Source organism: Brachionichthys hirsutus, chromosome 15 (assembly GCF_040956055.1).
Source record: "Brachionichthys hirsutus isolate HB-005 chromosome 15, CSIRO-AGI_Bhir_v1, whole genome shotgun sequence".
Classification (NCBI taxonomy): domain Eukaryota; kingdom Metazoa; phylum Chordata; class Actinopteri; order Lophiiformes; family Brachionichthyidae; genus Brachionichthys; species Brachionichthys hirsutus.
In genome coordinates, this window is record NC_090911.1 from 4,702,259 (window position 1) to 4,720,697 (window position 18,439).

Below are 18,439 nucleotides of genomic sequence, written 5' to 3' on the forward strand. Positions count from 1 at the left end.
AGGTGCAAAACACGATTAAATTAAATACTCAGGAAAAGCACAGGCATGTGTTTGTATGGCAAATGCTTAGTTACTTCGATCACAGCCTGAATTTTCTTTTTGTCAATAATCGACAGTCATTTGTTATCATTGCTTACCAGAGCTGTGAGGAGTAGTCAACGGGTTTTGGAACCTGGTGTAGAAAGAATTGTGGTTATTTTGTGCCACAAGAGAATAAACATTTGTAATACTGTGATCAATTTATGTCTAATGCTTAAACTCAGTCCTTCTGCAGTGAAATATGTTTTTGAAAAGCACTGAATTCCTTTGCAGAGACAAGAAAAGTGTCCATTTCCCCCTGAAAGCAACATGATCAAGCTAAATGCATCTTACAGCTTATGAAAACTATGCACACTTACACACGGGCAAGGCCTCACAGCATCACTTGGAAAGAAGCCAATCTTGCTTGTTGCCAACATTTTTCCCTGAAACGACAAATGGCTGTTAATCACATTATATGTGTCTGAGAGCGACTACACCTCCCTCTCTCTCTCTTTTCTCTTCCCCTCGCCAACTTCAATAAATCCCCAGCAATTAGCACACAACAAGCAGTGCATCTAATTTGCAGCCCAAGTTAATTATGGTTAAAACTCAGGCAGTTAGATTTGCAATGCACCAAAACAAGAGCCTTGTTAACACTAAATAATAGATTTTATTCTGGTCTTTGAATACCCAAATGGTGTGAGCCCTCTGGTTTGCCTTTAACTCTTTGAGTGCCATTCACGTCTAAAGACGTTTTTTTGAAACCCAAACATTCACTGCCAACCCTGATATTGAAATCTGCCTCTCTTCAACGACCAATAACTCCAGAACAAAAAAAAGGTAGTAACACACTTTCTTCTTTCTGATGAAAGAAGATGCATTAATCTTTCATTTGGTACATTCGGAGTTTGCATAGTTATAGTAAAGAATATTCTGTGGGGCCGGCACTCAATGAGTTAAGACTAACAACTGCATTTCAGGAACACTTTTCATGGAGATACAGGCTTCATATGAAATTCATTAAAGCCTTAAACGAACATTTTTGAGTAAATGGTTTCATGAACTTAATTTTCCAACATACATATATGCTGTTGTTTGCAGTAATGAGCCTGCATGAGCTTTAATCTAAAGATAATTTGAGTTTAAGGTCAATTTGAAGTCCATTGAGTCAACCTAAGGAGACAGTAAATGTTGGGGACACGTGGCGCTCCTCATTCTGCTTTCTACTGTGTTTATGCTTTCCTCCTCACTCCTCTTTATTAGAGTATGAAATGCTTTTTCGGACCATGCAATCCAAGGCAGTAACTAGATTGGAAAGCGAATCTATGCCCATCTCTATGATTCATTCTGTGTAATAACATTTCATCAAAGGTTTTTTGAGAGCCCTGCTCTATTTGTTCTGCTCTCGATAAGCGAATGATAAAGATTAAACTTATTACTTTGTTGGCATAAACAGGCACCAGCCAAAGGATCAAATGCAATTATGGTGATTGATTATATTGTTCCGCCAGTGGGATGGGGGATAATTGACTCCTAGGTAACAGGGGATATGAATTCTCAGTGTTCTGTAATTCCATCCTCTGGTGCCACTGGGGACGCTGAGATTAAAGGCACCCTGTGGAGATTTCATTGGAAACAAAACTTTTCAGATTCAGAGTTTCTTTTGTTCATGACTGAAACAGTTAAAAACACTTACATTTTGTTTTAGCTTAAATAGGTCATCTTATCCTCTTCTCTCCTGATACTACACCCTACATGCTAAGACTCATTAAGGCCACCAGTTGTTGAAGTGCATCAACAGACTCTGAGAAATAAAAAAAAAATGGGAAAAGCAGAATACACCCTATGCCATGCACATATAATCTGTCACATAAACTTTCATTGCATTTCTCACTTCACCTTTGCTAAACTTTGTCACTTCTTGGTCCACAACAGGTGCCTCTACTATCCTTTGTTCTCTCTCATTTTCCTCATTGATTAATTCCACAAAATAATTATTCTATCATCTGAGCACTCCACTGGCCTCTGTCAACACCTTGCTATCTCTATCCTCAATCACTCTAACATGCTGAACATCCTTCCCATCTCTGTCTCTCTGCCTGGCCAGCCTGGACAGATCCTTCTCTCCCTCTTTACTGTCTAACCTGCATACAGGTCACCATATCTCCTCTGTTTGGCCTTTGCCACCTCTACCTTTGTCTTGTGTCTCATCTCCCTGTACTCTTATTTACTCTCTTCTGTCCTCTCAATGTCCCCCTTCTCCTTAACTAACCTCTTTTCCCATATACACTTCTGCACTTCCTGGTTCCACCACCAGGTCTCCTTATCGCCTTTCCTTCCAGAAGACACACCCAGTACTCTCCTTCCTGTCTCCCTGATCACCTTAGCTGTTGTGTTCCAGTCTTCTGGAAGCCTCTCTTCCCACCCAAAGCCTGTCTGACCTCTTCCCTGAATGCCACACACCACTTTGTGCTCTGCCCTGCCTTAGTCCTCTTCATCTTCTTCACCACTAGAGTCATCTTACACTTTCACTGTTCTGTAAAATAATGAAACTGAAATAGGTCTGTCACCAAAATGTGAATATTCTCTTCTTTTGAGCATTAATAGATAATGTAAACAATATATGAACGGAATATAAACCATATTACAGTAGCTTATCATTGCACAGCACAGGCATACACATATACGTGTATAATCATTTAATTAATTTAATTATCCCCTCCAAGCATGCTTGGTTCCCATGGCAGCAGAGAATGCAGTGCCATCAGGTCTGCAGCATGACATTCTGCTGGCTGTTCTGCCGGCTTACAAGAAGTCTCCTGGCATTCGTGCCTCACCCTCCACCTTGCGCTCTGTCACAACAGAATGAAACATGGAGTGTAGGAAATCAGGCTAGCGGCCAACCCCCAGCGATGCCATCGGCAAAGACTGGAGTCTGATTGGAACAGGGTTAATATCACCATAAAGCTGTGTGAGAAACAGCTAGGGAGGCTGCTGGCGCACCCCAGATAAATTACCATCCTTTCTTAAACAGAGAAGGTCAAACATCGTCAGCCACTGGCTCACCTCGTGAGATGTTGTCAAATTTGCCTCACCCACAACGGTGCGCAACATTTAAACATCCTAGAGGGTGAAGTGTATGCTGTTTTATTATCTTAATGTGGCATTCAGTTAATCAACCGAAGCCCCTAATTGGTTAGATCATCTCATGTAGACTGTGATTCAATCTGGGAGGGGATGAAACAATAGACAGGCAACCTGCTTGTCATGTAACATGAGTTCATAGATCCTCAGCTGTTATTTTTAAATGCCATCGACCTTATCATTTTTTCCTGTTCATGGCTCACATAAGGATGAATAAATCATATCAAGTGTGCTAAATAATAAAGAGGAACGGCCAAAAGGAGGCATGTGGTTGATATCATTCCTTTCATGTTTTTGAAAGCTGTTTTCCTTGTCAGATAATGCAACAACCAGCAGGAGAGATGCGGTGGCATGCAGGAGGGAGTCAGTTTGATGACACTGCAAAGACATAGTGTGCACTGAGCCGACCCAGTGAGCCGTAACATGTTATTTTTTCATTGAGTCGCAGGCGATGTTATAAACGAGGATGAGCTGAGTGACACGCACCTGCCACCAGGAACTGTGCAGGTCGGCAAACATCAGTTCAATGACATCCCCCACATGAACACTTAGTGGGGGTCCACAGTGGGGAGATGGGATGCCACTGTAGTCTCTAATCACAATCATCCTTGGCAAACCTCGGAGACAGAAAACGCTTGACATTGACACTCATATTGTATAAGAGGAAGCTACTGATAGTAAAATAGAAGGCTTTTAAATTGTGTTGGTCAGACTATGATGGGAAACTCAGATTTTAGGCATACGTTTAAGAAACTTGACAATAAACACAAGATTTGATGATTAGGCCCGAGCGCCTATTCTAGGCGTAAGGGGCTATTGCTTTTGCAACGCAGAAGACAAGTTGACGAGCGTAGCGAGTCAACCCTCGACAAAGTTGACGAGCGCAGCTCGTCAACCCTCGGCATCCAACTTTGCCATGCTGTTGAGGACGACCAACACACCCATGCACACACACACCGACACTCAACAGCACACACACACACCCCGACACTAAACAACACAAATGCACACACACAGAGGTCCACAAACACGAGTTGACGAGCGCAGCGAGTCAACTCGTGTTTGTAACTGTCTTCCGATGGTTGACGAGCGCAGCGAGTCAACCATCGGGCGACCAACACACCCACGCCCACACCCACGACACTCAACAGCACACACACACACACCCCGACACTGAACAACACAGACACACAGACACACACACACACACACAAACACGAGTTGACGAGCGAAGCTCGTCAACTCGTGTTTGTGTGCCCCCACAGGCGCGTAGCCCTCGTCGAGACCATTCCAAAAACGTATTTTGTGTAGAAATCGCATACTCAGAAAAAAAGTTATATTGTTTTTGCAAAAATTCTTTATTCTTCTTTATTAGGCCCGAGCGCCTATTCTAGGCGTAAGGGGCTATTGCTTTTGCAACGCAGAAGACGACAAGTTGACGAGCGCAGCTCGTCAACCCTCGACAAAGTTGACGAGCGCAGCTCGTCAACCCTCGGCATCCAACACACTCACGCACACACACACCGACACTCAACAGCACACACACACACACCGACACTCAACAACACACACGCACACACACAGACATCGACAAACACAGTTGACGAGCGCAGCGAGTCAACTGTGTTTGTAACTGTCTTCCGATGGTTGACGAGCGCAGCGAGTCAACCATCGGGCGACCAACACACCCACGCCCACACCCACGACACTCAACAGCACACACACACACACCCCGACACTAAACAACACAGACACACAGACACACACACACACACAAACACGAGTTGACGAGCGAAGCTCGTCAACTCGTGTTTGTGTGCCCCCACAGACGCGTAGCCCTCGTCGAGACCATTCCGAAAATGTATTTTGTGTAGAAATCGCACACTCAGAAAAAAAGTTATATTGTTTTTGCAAAAATTCTTTATTCTTCTTTATTCTTTATTTTTCTTCTTTGTTCTGCTGTTTAAACGGCAATTTGACCCCCTGAACATGCTCGAAAACTCACCAAACTTTGAACCAAGCTCAGAACCGGCGAAAAATTAATTATTTCATGTGTTTCAAAATTGGGAATGAAAAAGTGGCGCGCTAGCGCCACCTACAAAAATCACAATGCATTGTGCCTATGGGGGGTCCGACGCCAACTTTGTCGGACAGCCACGAAATTCGGTACACACATGCGTCAAGTCAGGGCAAAAAAAAAAAAAAATTATGGCCACGCCCCCAAACACACAGGAAGGCGGCCATATTGGATATAATTTTAAAAACTGCTGAGTCAGCGTTTGCACACACACACACTCCAATCCAAACCAAATTTTAAACACTTATTGACCCTTCCTACCTGGACACTTTAAAAGGGAAACTTTGACAATCAGCCTTACAGCGCCCCCTAGAGAACGATAACAAAAATTGAATGGGAATTTAAAAAATACTTTACCAGAAATGATTGAAACTTACCAGAAAAGTCCCTCACGTGGTCCCGATCAAAAAACACAATCGTAACCACGTTGTTGTTTTTACGCTGTTGCCATGGCGATGGCAACCCCTCCTATGGGGAGGGGTCCGACGCCAACTTTGTCGGACAGCCACGAAATTCGGTACAGACATGCGTCAAGTCAGGGCAAAAAAAAAAAAAAATATGGCCACGCCCCCAGACACACAGGAAGGCGGCCATATTGGATTGAAACTCCTGACGGCAGATGGCCATATAATCCAAATAACGATTTGACTAAACTGTGAGCTACTCATGCAGCTCAAATCTAAACACTTGCGAAGCACTCAGGACTAAAGCGGCGTGCGTCGGCGGGTCAGCTCAACGGCCTGTCGGCCGGCGAGGGCCTACAACGCCGCTTGCGGCTTTAATTTTCATTTCTTCTTCAGTTCACTAAATGTTTCATTGTCTTGTCTCACTTGTGTGTAAAGTGAAAAGTGAAGATTTTTTTTTTTTAATAGCTGAATGTCTCAAAGATGGCTTTAGACTCGGCTGAGATTAAACATTTTGGTGTATGGATAAAAAATTAAATGTGCAAGGGAGACAGATTTGGCCAATAGATCAAAACAATTGGGAAGCATTTGAATAATAATCCACCGAAGGATAGATGTAAGGAGATTGCTGCATACAATACAATAAAATACATGAAACAAATACAAATGTCATTCTCCATCATGTTTCTAACATCTGTGATGGTACTGGTGGTGTTAGTCACAACATTTAACCTCCATTAAAAGTGTGGGGTGCATTATGAAGACCAAAATACAACAAGCGAGACCTCAGACTGTGGAGCAAATGAATTCCACTTTCAAAACCCACATAATTACTGTTTATAATACAGTAATACCTTGACATACGAGTATAGGTATTTTTTCAAATCTCAACTTTTTTGAAAATGATGTTGGACATAAATGCAGCACCAGTTTGAAACAATCCCCCCCTCCAAAAAAAATGCATTTCACTCCCATAAGAAATTAATCTCTCTGATACGTGTACAGTGCAATATAGCCCAATATTTTCTTAGTGAGACAGACAAATACAGCCACAGGCATCCAGGTAAGGCTAAGACTAAACACCCCTGCCAACTAAAAAGACAGAGCCACTTTCTCTCTAGCCCTTCCAGCCACGGATCCCCTGCAAACCAGCCTCAGGAAACTATGAGCTGACGGTGACCTCAGATGAATTGAATTTCTCACATTCATGTTTTCATTAGAACAATCATGTCTTTTTCCTAAATTACCCTTATGGAAATTGATTTGTCACAAAGACACAGCTTGGCGGTTGAGACTAAGGCATGAGGTCTGCTGGAGGTGCTTTTCTGCGAGCGTTTCTCCTGCCACCATCCTCATTATGATTCCACCCACTCTCATTCAACTCAGCGGTGTCCTGGCCTAAGGCGGCGCAGAATGTGGTGAGTTTGGTTAAGGATTCTTTATACATTCTAGTATTCATTGTTCATTCTTACTCAAAATATATTTGTAAAGAGGAAACTGTTGCTCATTGTTTCCTTTGTGTCAGCTGGAGAGCTTCACGTCCGTGCCTTTTGAATAAAACATATTTTTTTCCATCCATTTCTATAGAGGTTGGCAAGGTAATAAAAACAAATTAGAAGGCCGAAAACAGCATCTGACGGTAAGCTTAAACCATCGTATGTCTCCTACAGGTCTCGCTCTGGCCTCTGTCTGACCATCTCCCTTTCATCCTGTCCTGTTTTGTTACAGAGCCAAGATGAAAGCAGCTTAAGAGGTTTCGCATAAAGCTCTTTGCAGGTTCCCAAAAGTGAGAAAGCGGTCAAGCCATACTGACCTGGGTCTGGCGGTGTTGCGATTTCCTGCAGGTGGAGTCAGAAAACAAATAAGGCAGAGGAAAAGCAAGGAAACCATGGCAAATGAAAGAAAGGATTATGGAAAGAGAGAAAGATGGATAAATTATTAGTTCGATTGGTTTGGAATGCTTATGAAGGTGTTTAACAACGTGCTTATGCGGTTAGGTGTGGGGTTTTTTAACGAGGTTGTGTGAATGCAATTGTTTTTCGAAGTGGAGGGGGGAAGGATATTCGTTTTTTGGGGGTTTTTTTAAGCTGGCTACGTGAGAGTGATAGGCGATATATTAGTTGTCAGTTTATGTTTGGTTTGGTGTCTAAGTTGGAGCAAAGAAACAGTTCAGATCTTACCTTGGGCTTCAACTTGGCAGAATCTGCAGTCAAGTAAGTGACAGACACAGTGAGAGGAATACATTATCAGTGTGTGGTGGCTTCCTGACATAACCTCAACTGTCAACCTCTGCTGGCCTCCGTCGTGCCTTAGAATGCGTAAAGACCTCTGTTAAGAAGTGTTGTCAGAGGCCTGAGCAGCCCTTAGCTACCTGCGTATTCAGAGAAGGTAACGCACCTGAACTAACAGCCACAGATTGGAAGTTAAAACCTGGCACAGGATTTAACAACTGCTGCATAACATCATTTAGCTTTCATTAATTATCGGCACATCACGTGACTTTTGCTTCTTTGTTACAGGGATGGAAATGTAAGCTTGAGAGTGGAAAAATAACTGAGAATCAAAGGGTTAGCACACATCATGAATCTTTACAACACATTTTATAGCAGCTGTTATATATCTTAAGTACAACATTGACGATCTGGCAAGAGTGTGTGGTGCCAAATGCTCAGGGCCACAAATCTAACAGCACATGAATATATACACAATTTCAAAATGTAATCTCTCTCTATATATATATATTATATTTTATATATTTAATTGTGGCGTGATGGTGGTGGAGGAGAGGTCACCAAAAATTAGGCAATATTTCCTGAGGATCAACATGGAAAATTATGCTATTAGCTTTCAAGATAGCGTTTTGGAAAGTGAAAACACAATCAGGGCGGTCTCACCTGTTCTCCCACAAAGTCCCAGTCGACCCAGACACTCCTTATGAGCTCCCAGTCCACATTTTAGACAGAGATAACCCTGGTTAAAGATGCCCCTGGATACAATAAACCACAAGTTCATGTATAACAGCCTCCTTAAGAGGAATAGCTTGACATTTGGAAATTTCAGGCTTCTGTCACAGTCTCAAGATAAGGATCATGACATAAAAAATGTCCTTCAGCTTTCTAACATCATAAATTTGATCTGCTGAAAACTAAGACAACCAGCAGTCTTCAGGCTCTGTACATTTCCATTGAACCCAGTGCTAATGAGGGAATTCCGGGTAAGTTAAAGGCTAAACTCTAGAAACTTCAAAAAGTCCTGAGTGGGAATAAGACTGAATTGTGAAAATTCATGATTTTTCCTTTCAAAATAGCAATATGAAAAGTATTTTCAACTGCACTTTCATAAAAACTCTAATAGTATAATAACAAATGACTCGCCATCATAAAGCAATATGTGTATTTGCAGTTCAAACTGTGTCTCACTTGGGAGGTCATTGCAAAAAAAAAGAAGAAGAAAGAAGTACAATATATAATGAAGAGAGCTCAAACTTAACTCTCAATATTACCTGAGCAAAAGATGACAGAAACTACAGGAAGTGATCCTTTCAAAAGTGTGCATCTTGAACTGGTGGGAGTTATGGGTGGCTGTATCTGGTCGAATATTTGATCTGAGGCAGGAAATGAGAGCATAAATGGCTGAATGAACAGTCTGTAACCATGACGATGCTGTTGTTAAACAATGCTGTGCTTACATACAATGCAATGGTCTCATGCTCCTGCTATAATGGTCTAATGTTTACAATGCTCCCGATCTTAGCATTTTTGGTACTAAGCACACAGTACAGTCCAGGCAACCAGGAATGTGTATTGATTATAACAAAAATGTTTTGGACCTCATTCATTTCAGGAGAAGAAAAGTCACCAGCGTTAACACAAGTCACCCGAGGGGTGGATGTGAGTAAGTGTACAACATTTGAAGGGAAATGCATTAATGCATAGCTGTTTGTGTGAATGAAGAGGCTGGAGTAAATTCTGTGAGTTTTTTTTGTGAAGGAAAATCTAAATGGCAGCAATAGTCAGCTTTTCCGTAAGGAGAACAAAACACTTGTGACAAAAAAAGAAAAAATTGTACTGAATAACCCATCCTGAAGCCACTTAGACTGAGTGCTCCCTTAAGTGAGTCTTTCATCAGGAGCCAACATCCTTTCAACAGGTACAGTTTTCACTTTCTGAATGGGCCCCTTCTGGTGCCATTATCCAGTGCACAGAGACACACATAGCTATTTCCAGGCACAGGCTGTGCTCCTTTAAGAATAAATGTATTTGAGATTGGTGTAAAATACAGTATATATAAATATATTAATCTCTAAATTTAGGACATCACACACAGGGGTTTGAGCAGTGGCCGTGCAGGTTGCTAAATTCATATACCAGTACTCTACTTACGACATTCATCTTAAGTTAGAGAAAGAAAGCCACATTCTTTTATGTACCTCCCAAACGCACTGCATTGTTCTGTGAATAGAACCCAGCACACTTTGAGCAGTGAAAATGTATTCAGGAAGGCCACAGCAGGTAGTCAGCGAGTCAGGCATGGATTCATACGTGTCCTCCCCAAACACAAAAGTATTTGTTCAGTCAATCCCAGCGTTACATCAAAACAATATTTCATTCTCCCGAATCAACGTAGCGGAGGATGCAGATGGAATATCTGTCTGAGGAAGACCTCCCACTGTTTGGAAACAAGGAGATGAACCACCATGGAGAACCGATTTGAAGAGACATCAAGGCAGAATGAGTTGTCTGTAGTTTTGCAGTCCTTTGAAACAGTTTAGTTGGTGTGTGTGTGTGTGTGTGTGTGTGTGTGTGTGTGTGTGTTAGCATGCTGTTGTCAGCAGTGTGTGCTCAATTGGAGCACAGGCCTGATCAAACCGTGCACATGAAAGAGTCAATCCATTTGCCAGCAAAGGAATAACATTCACATACAAGTACACAGCTTTTGTTGCTCACGATACACACACTGCTCCTCTGCATTGTTTACACACAGTCATGATTATGGTGAATTCACGTCTCGCTGTACTTACATGGCCATTTCAAACTGCTCCAGCCACTTCTTCTTCAGCTCCCTGGTTTTAAAGAAGACTTCAAACCCCATGTGTCCGAGCTGGTGAGTCACGTAGAAGCCGTAGCACCACTGTGGAGGTCAAGAAGACGGACGTCAAACTGAATCATTGTCAGTGTGAATGTCCTTTTGCCATTGTATGCCATGTATAGGAGGAAAACTGCTAAGAAATGTTATTCTATTAAATAAGTAAAATGTTTCCTTTCATTGGTATTTCCTTTAGATTTAATTATTTTATTTCCAGTCATAAATCGGTTTCTCATAGTAAGTTGTTTTGGTGTATGTGTATAGAATGGAAGACTTAACAGTGCATCATGCTCTGTGGCTCCAGACAAAAAAATAAAAAAATAAAAAATAGGTTCAATGTTTCAACTCCCAGAAAAGCTAAATACTATTTTTGGTGTAGCTGTTAGACAGAAGCTTTAGGATGATGTAGCCGGATGGAGTTCAGGACCAGTGCTGAAGTTCACCTTCAGGATCAAAGCACTGTATGTATCTCCAGTGTGTTTTGCCTTCTCTGCTCACATTTCTATAAAAACAGTTTTATTTTATTTGTCGCATTAATTAGATGTCAATTTAGCTAATGTTACCAGACATAATGCCAAAGTTTACCTCGGTTAAATGGCTAGCTTACCTCATTCTAAAAATATTCACATTCTTCTTATTTTCTCGTTTGAATTTTATTATTGCTTTGCAGATAAATGTTTGCAATAAAAAAATATCAGGGAGAAAACAGTTATGCGGGATCAAGACAGGGAGCACGTGTATTTGGTGATGCTTTGGGCAAAGTTATAAGTAATATCTATAGGATTAGAGTGATATTGTGACTAATTTACAAAGCTCTGGCAGAAACACGCCTCTTAATTTCTCATCTAAACTTCCAGTTTCTTTGCATATATTTGTTTGCCTCCTCTCTGAAACCCCGCTAAGATGGCTGAGATGAGAACAGACTTTTGGCTGCTTGCAATCAGGAATGCTGAACAGATATTCTACACAGGAGAGGCAAATAATTGTCTGACCCGCTCACTTCTGAAATCACAGCTAAATTCCTGCGCCTTTAATTCATTGTACGCCTCTTCCAAAGGATAACAGTGTGATAGGAACAATATTCATTTGGATTCAACTTGTACGTAGTGAGGTGAAAAGTGTCAGGGTTTACTTGTGAGTAATTGAGTGTCTTAGCGCTTTGCTAACTGTTAAATCATTAATGACTGTGTGGGTGTTCAGTGGAACCGTCTTCACACATTTCAATTAGCAGAAAATCATATATTGCTGCAAAAGCATGTGTGGAGATTCTCTGTCCTGTGATGGATAACCTGACTGTCAATCTCTGGCTTTCTGGATTCTTGTTCACATAATTCACAGACGCATTTCAGGGCAGCTATTTTTGACCCCATGATGTCCATATACCCACAACTGGAATGTAGGAAATGTAAAGCTTCTTGTATGCCTCTATAAAGTAATAATAAATTAAAAGGGTATTTAGTTGTGTGCCTATGATTATTGCCACAAAACCTTCATTCTGGTTTAATCCTGAATTATGTCTGTTCTCGGTCGTGCACCCATGACGGGGTATGAAGGAGAGGTTAGGCGCTTATTCAGCTCACCACCACCCTGAAATAAGGCTTTTTGACATTGCGATTTAATGGAGAAACGCTGCATGCATTTGTTAGAGGAAGCAAAAGGACCATTTGAGTTAATTGAAAAATAGCAAGAATCATAATTAAACATGCATGAAACATTGCTTGAACCTAAATTTGGAAACAGCAATTAGCGATTATGATGTACAGCTCGAAACCTGAAAGAAATATAAACATGTTTAAAGCAGATGGCAAAACAGTTATTGTCTAAAGGCTAAACCTCTAGATAAATGCTACCAGCAAGTCTGTCTGCGAGTTTCTTTCGAGTGCAGTACTTCAAACAGTATTCCATCACTCTTTCGACATATTTGTGAGGCTATAAACTTATATGTTTTCATGTGCAGCAAAATATTTTTGGAAGATATACAGGATAAAATAAAGAGTAAATGCTGTATCTTCTTTTGAACAGCAAAAAAAGCACAACAGGACCATATATGTTATTTTCCAGTCACTGGTAACGTACCATGCACATATTCCAAATGCAGACACTCACACAAACACATTTCACGACTGTAAAGTATGACAATTAAATTAGTACTATAATGGAGTCCACTTAGTAACAAAACCATAGGACCACTACATTCTGGCAAGCTGTCAGTTTCACATTAGCAATCAGCAGTGGGGTGAGAAGATGCCATCTGTGGCACGCATCAACAAGACATCAGCAAATCCTCTCCGTTCAATATGGCCTGCAAATATTCCCATAAGAAGAAAACTGCATTCTGTCTAAATAAACTGTGTAGGGTGATTTAGGTTTCTAAATCTGGATTTCACAAAAAGGGAGCAACAGACTTTTATTTTTATATATGATCAGACATGTCTTTAAGCAGTAAATTCTGCAGCCATAATAGATATAAATGTGAGGCAAAGATAAGATTCATTGCAATTAAAAGTGCACCAATACCATGCACAAATTAAGCTGGTGTTTATTTATATGAATGAAAAGTTGGCCATAAATTGTTTCTCCAACTGACCTTTTTGGCCTCTCTGTCAGAGGTGGGGTTGTTTGTGACCTTGAAGTAATTCAGGTCGAGGACATCCTTCATCTCATAGTTGTCACCTCTTCTCTTGCAAACAATGACAGCCACATCAAATAAGAAGATGTGTCTATGAAATAAGAAGGCAATAATGTTAGCGCCTTAAAATATTTATACAATTAGTTGTGGACAATCCTGTTTCCAGACATTGCATAACCTCACAGATCCACATAATTTGAACAAACCAAAAGAGTGAAAAGGCTGTGCTATTTGGACAAAATACGGTAATGCCTCGACATACGAGTGCTTTGGCGTACGAGTGTCCCGACACTCGCGCAAACCTGTGAGCTATTTTTTGCTTTGAGACACGAGTGACTTCCAGATGGTGGCGCTAGATGGCCAAGCGCTCCGACCGCGCTTTACTCGTTCAGTTCAGGCGTTCACCACCTTCCGTACTCGTCTTCTGCACGTCTCCCGTGTTGTGTTTCGACTAAGGATGGCCAGAACGGATTAAATTGTTTCCAGTTATTTTATATGGAAAAAATGTATTTGACATGCGAGCGATTTTAGTTACAAGCTTCGACCAGGAACGAATTCTACTCGTATGTCAAGGTATTACTGTCGTTGAAAACAAAACAATTCAACTCCCATTGTATATTAGATTTATTCACAAACACACTATTTATCAGCTTTGTGCAGTAACTAGATCACAAAGTACAGTATAAATAGCTTAATGCAACAGTTTTTTACAAATACTTTTTCCACTCTTTTATACAACACACATTCACAGGAAAGTGATGATGGTGGAGTGAAGAGGCTGCTCTGTGGAGTGATGAAACAAAACTGGATTTTTTTTTTTCATTGGTATGTCTGGAGAAGGAAGAGTGGACCATACGACAAAAGTGGCACGCTGAGCAGCATGTAGCGGGTAAGATGGATTCCATCAGGAAATCTTAGAATAAAACTTCTCATCCAGGAGGAAACTGAAGTGTGAGGGTCAAAAAGCTGGATGACCAAAAACGTTCACCAAGGCTTGACTCCAGAAGAAGTCCTGGATCATTCTAGAGGTCATCACAGCGACTTTAATCTCAGAGAATATCTCTGGTGGATTTGAAGAAGGTGGCTGCAGCACATAAACCCAAGAGGGATTTACCCATGGGGAATGGGCTAGGATTTCTCAGGAATGCTCCCAGAAGCTGGTGGATGACTTCGCATCATGCTTGCTTCAGGTCATACCAACAATAGTGCAAACGGAGTATTTTTATATAATTGTGCTGTTTATTTACATATCGTCTTGACTCTGTGACAAAGAAGCGTCCGTTTCAGAACCGCATTCAGCAGGTTTTTCTCACACTGAATTTATGGAGGCACCGAATAGCTATACTTCGGCCTACATTAGACTGTATATGTGTGTTTTTCCCATCTGTAATCCTAATTTCTTTTTCATGATGAGGGAGTTACAACAACCTGTCTTGTTTCCTCTTGTCAACACTCGAGGCCACGCGGACTTCGCCATCACCCTTTGGTCGACCGTAGCTGATTAGTGGCTGATTCTGAAAAAACAACAAGAGGAGTTTACACTAATCATGAATTCATTATGAAATAGTGGTTCACGCATTTACATTATATATAAACAATATGAATTAATGTTACGCACCATTCCAAAAGGTCTTATTTAATCAGTAGGTTGCAGGAAATCTTTTTATGATTTTATATAGTTCCTGGAACCACCAGCTGATCAGTAAAACCTCCGTATCAACAATGACAACATCTCAAGGCACTAATTTTGATCACTCATAAAACCTTTGCTGCTTATAATGCACTTTTCAACCTGCTGCTGGATCTGTCAGATCATTTCTTCCTTCACTGGCTCATCTTACCCTGGTATGACTTCTCATTATTACCACATTGTTTGTTGAGGTTCTACATTACATGATATGCTTGTTGTGTGCTCTCTAAAATGTTGGATGTGAGTGTCTCTCACGGCAACAGCATTATTACAAATCTTTTAAGTATTCTGCTTATTGTGCTTCTACTTCTTTTGTCATTTTTATCTTTATTTCAGTTTCCAGTATTATGTATATGATGTGTCTGAATTGTCTTTTTGTATTTATATTTATATTTTTAGGTTTTTTTTAGTATCACTGAACCTTGACTTTATTTATTCCTTGTTTTTTGTTAACACCCAACATCCTGTGCTTTGTGAGGACATTTGTGTGCTCCAACTTGGTCAATAAAGCTGATTCTGATCCTGTGAAACCATCCGCTTCTCCCAGATTACTCCAAATACAAATAACGAAAGACATTATTATAGTGTAAATCTAACCATTCTGTAAAAATGAAATGAATAAACAACACGTTTTCCTGTTGTTTTTGCCCTGACATGCAGTTGTATTACAGTAATGCTACATGTAGACAATGATTTTAAGTTTACCAAGTTTTCAATGGACCTCTGGTACTGGTCGATCTCCCTTAACGTCTCATTATCTCTCTTCACCTCGTTGACATACTGAGCCAGGTCCTTGTCAACACATAGATACACACACACAGAGAGATACACACACATTATGTTCACTCTGGAGGGAATTGAATATATCCCATACTGCAGGTCTCATTTATTTGTAATAACTGAAAGAAAAAAAAATGCTTAGTTTGCATATTTCTACTTCAAAAATGTTGATTTTACACACTTACATTTTTGTTTAATGGTACACATGTGATGTACTATGTGAAGACAGATGACGTGTCTTTTAATTGTACAAAATCTAGCAGTAATCTAGATGCCTGCGCTGCCGTCTAGGTTTGGGGACGTCATATAGTCTGAAATCCAGCAATTGATGGATAATGAGTTCCAGATGACTCAACAGATGTCAGTCATTACATTCCAACCCACAATTAACTAATTAAAAAAAATTAGTATGAACTTGAACATACCTCAGCAAGGAAAGAACAGCCTAAAAGGATATTTTTGCAAAAACCTGATTTGATGTACTCTGACAGTTTGGCTCCTGTTTGATCCATTAACATCAAGGGAGCAGTGTTGAGCCCTGTACTTCATCCAACCACGAGGAGCCAATGAAGATGATTTGTTTCACTCACAGGATGTTTTTTGCACCAACAATTTTGACATTCATGTATGTAAATTGTTAATTGCTGTTAATGAGTCAGCAAATAAGCGGCAAGTTCTGATTTCTCGCAGGGTTGGAAAGCAGGAGGAGTCCTTGGTGCTCACTAATGTGACGGAAATGAAAAGAGTCCTCGCTTCACATCTGTTTAGTAGCAGAACTACGCAGCTTAAGACTTTTATGTGGGATCTAATAAAAGACAATATTTGCTTGTCAGAGATTGCTGGGAACTGTCAACTAAATCAGTATATCTGTTCCTAACAAGCTGAAATCAAAAATGATTGGAGACCATTAAAGACTCCACTTACTTTCATGGCATCCAGAGCAATTTTCAAGTTGCTCTTATCAGCAGCATCGTGAGTGTGTTTGACTAGCTCCTGTTAGAGGGGAACAGAACACACCAATGCACTGTGTTTGCACACAAACCTCACACGCAATCAAACACTTGAGCAACTTGATTATTGATTTTAAATATATCATTTTTATTTAAAAAAATTGCTCTTTTCTCTCAAAATTGTATTATTTAATTGAGAATAAATTGACTTTAAAGTGAAGATGCAAAAAATACTTATTTCAGTTAATAACGTAAAATAAGAAATGTCAATTCAGTAAAATTGAATCTGAATAGGCAGACAAATAGATCGACAAAAAAGCAGCAAAGAAACAACACAGAGCAAAGATAATTAATGTTCACCAATTCTATGGCGGGTCAGCATTATATTGCATTCAAACCCTAATGAAATCAATGCTGTACCTGTTTAAATTTACATTGTGCACAGAATATTTTCTCTGCCTTACCTTGCTGTCAGAGAACCCTGTCCAACAGGGTGCTCTAGCTGCTTTATTGCTTTCTCCATGGCAACCAGACTCCTTTGAGAGAAAGTCATTTTACCAGACAAAAGCAAGAAGTGTCTGGTCTACGGCTGCCTCAACTGGCCCGCTGGTCTATGTGCCTTTGATATTCTTTCAGATTCACCAAAGTCAACATGATACAAACGAAGGCATCAAGACAGCGGTAGACCAGAAATGTTTTGTCACGGAGTCTGGTGGTTTGGGAGAGAGTGATTTAAGGCATATTTTAAATTAAATTTAAATTAAACTGATTTTCATCAAAACTTTAAAAAATATATTTTTAAGGTGGAAAAAATACATTCTGTTGCTGAATTGGGCCGCATCTGTACATTTTTACCTCCACCAAAGGAGTTTATGTTTTCGCCGGCATTGCTTTGTTTGTTTGTTAGCAAGATAACTCAAAAGGTTCTGGACATATCTTGATTACATTTTTAGGAAATGGTACCAGGAAGAGATGCTTACATTTTGGTGATGATCCAGAAGAGTCCTGGATTCAGGATTACTTTGACATTTTTGTTAACATTGCAGTCAATGGAGCATCACAATTTACTCAATATTAATAAATTAATCATGAATCAATGATTAAATACCAATGTACCACCAAATTTGATATGGATCTGATCCAAAATGAGGTAAAGAAAAACTATTACATTTTAACATTGAAAACACCATTTAGGGATTCAAAAATCAGTTAAAAATGCACATCAACTCCAATTTCGTTTTACTTTTCATGGTTGGTGTATAAAGATACCAAGAATAATTTAGAACCTTTTGATGATGATCCAGATCACCATGTGGACGGTGTAAATCTAATTGGGAGGGGAATGAGCTGCTTGGCGGAGGTCTCGTTCTCTGAATGCTTTTCTAGTTAATTTTGTTTCCTACTCGGGTCCACCTGCTGCTTCTCCAAATGTGGGGTATGCCAGCTGCAAACCACTATAGGTAAATATACGAACATTGTACAAAACCTTGACTAAAACATAAACGTTTTTTAGACACCAGCTATACTTTTTTATCAGCATCATATGCAACAACCCTTTGTTTTCTGGATGTAGCATATGGATTTTCCTTAATTCTATATTCCATAGAGTATACTATTATGCATCCTGTTGTCTGTAATAGAAAACTATATCATCATATT

At 40.2% G+C, this 18,439-nt stretch overlaps 1 protein-coding gene across 1 annotated transcript in view; it reads right to left on the minus strand.

The window, feature by feature from the left end:
* Positions 1 to 18,439, minus strand: part of LOC137904358 (guanine nucleotide exchange factor VAV3-like) — a 38,963-nt gene that overhangs the window by 6,813 nt on the left and 13,711 nt on the right. Inside the window, exons 11-22 of the mRNA XM_068748530.1 lie at positions 16,755 to 16,823; positions 15,756 to 15,842; positions 14,789 to 14,874; positions 13,319 to 13,451; positions 10,667 to 10,776; positions 9,149 to 9,250; positions 8,541 to 8,632; positions 7,827 to 7,849; positions 7,460 to 7,484; positions 3,652 to 3,782; positions 399 to 464; positions 138 to 172 (exon numbers count right to left, since the gene is read on the minus strand). Coding sequence (XP_068604631.1) covers positions 138 to 172; positions 399 to 464; positions 3,652 to 3,782; positions 7,460 to 7,484; positions 7,827 to 7,849; positions 8,541 to 8,632; positions 9,149 to 9,250; positions 10,667 to 10,776; positions 13,319 to 13,451; positions 14,789 to 14,874; positions 15,756 to 15,842; positions 16,755 to 16,823 — 959 coding nt within the window. The remainder of the gene's footprint in view (positions 1 to 137; positions 173 to 398; positions 465 to 3,651; positions 3,783 to 7,459; positions 7,485 to 7,826; positions 7,850 to 8,540; positions 8,633 to 9,148; positions 9,251 to 10,666; positions 10,777 to 13,318; positions 13,452 to 14,788; positions 14,875 to 15,755; positions 15,843 to 16,754; positions 16,824 to 18,439) is intronic.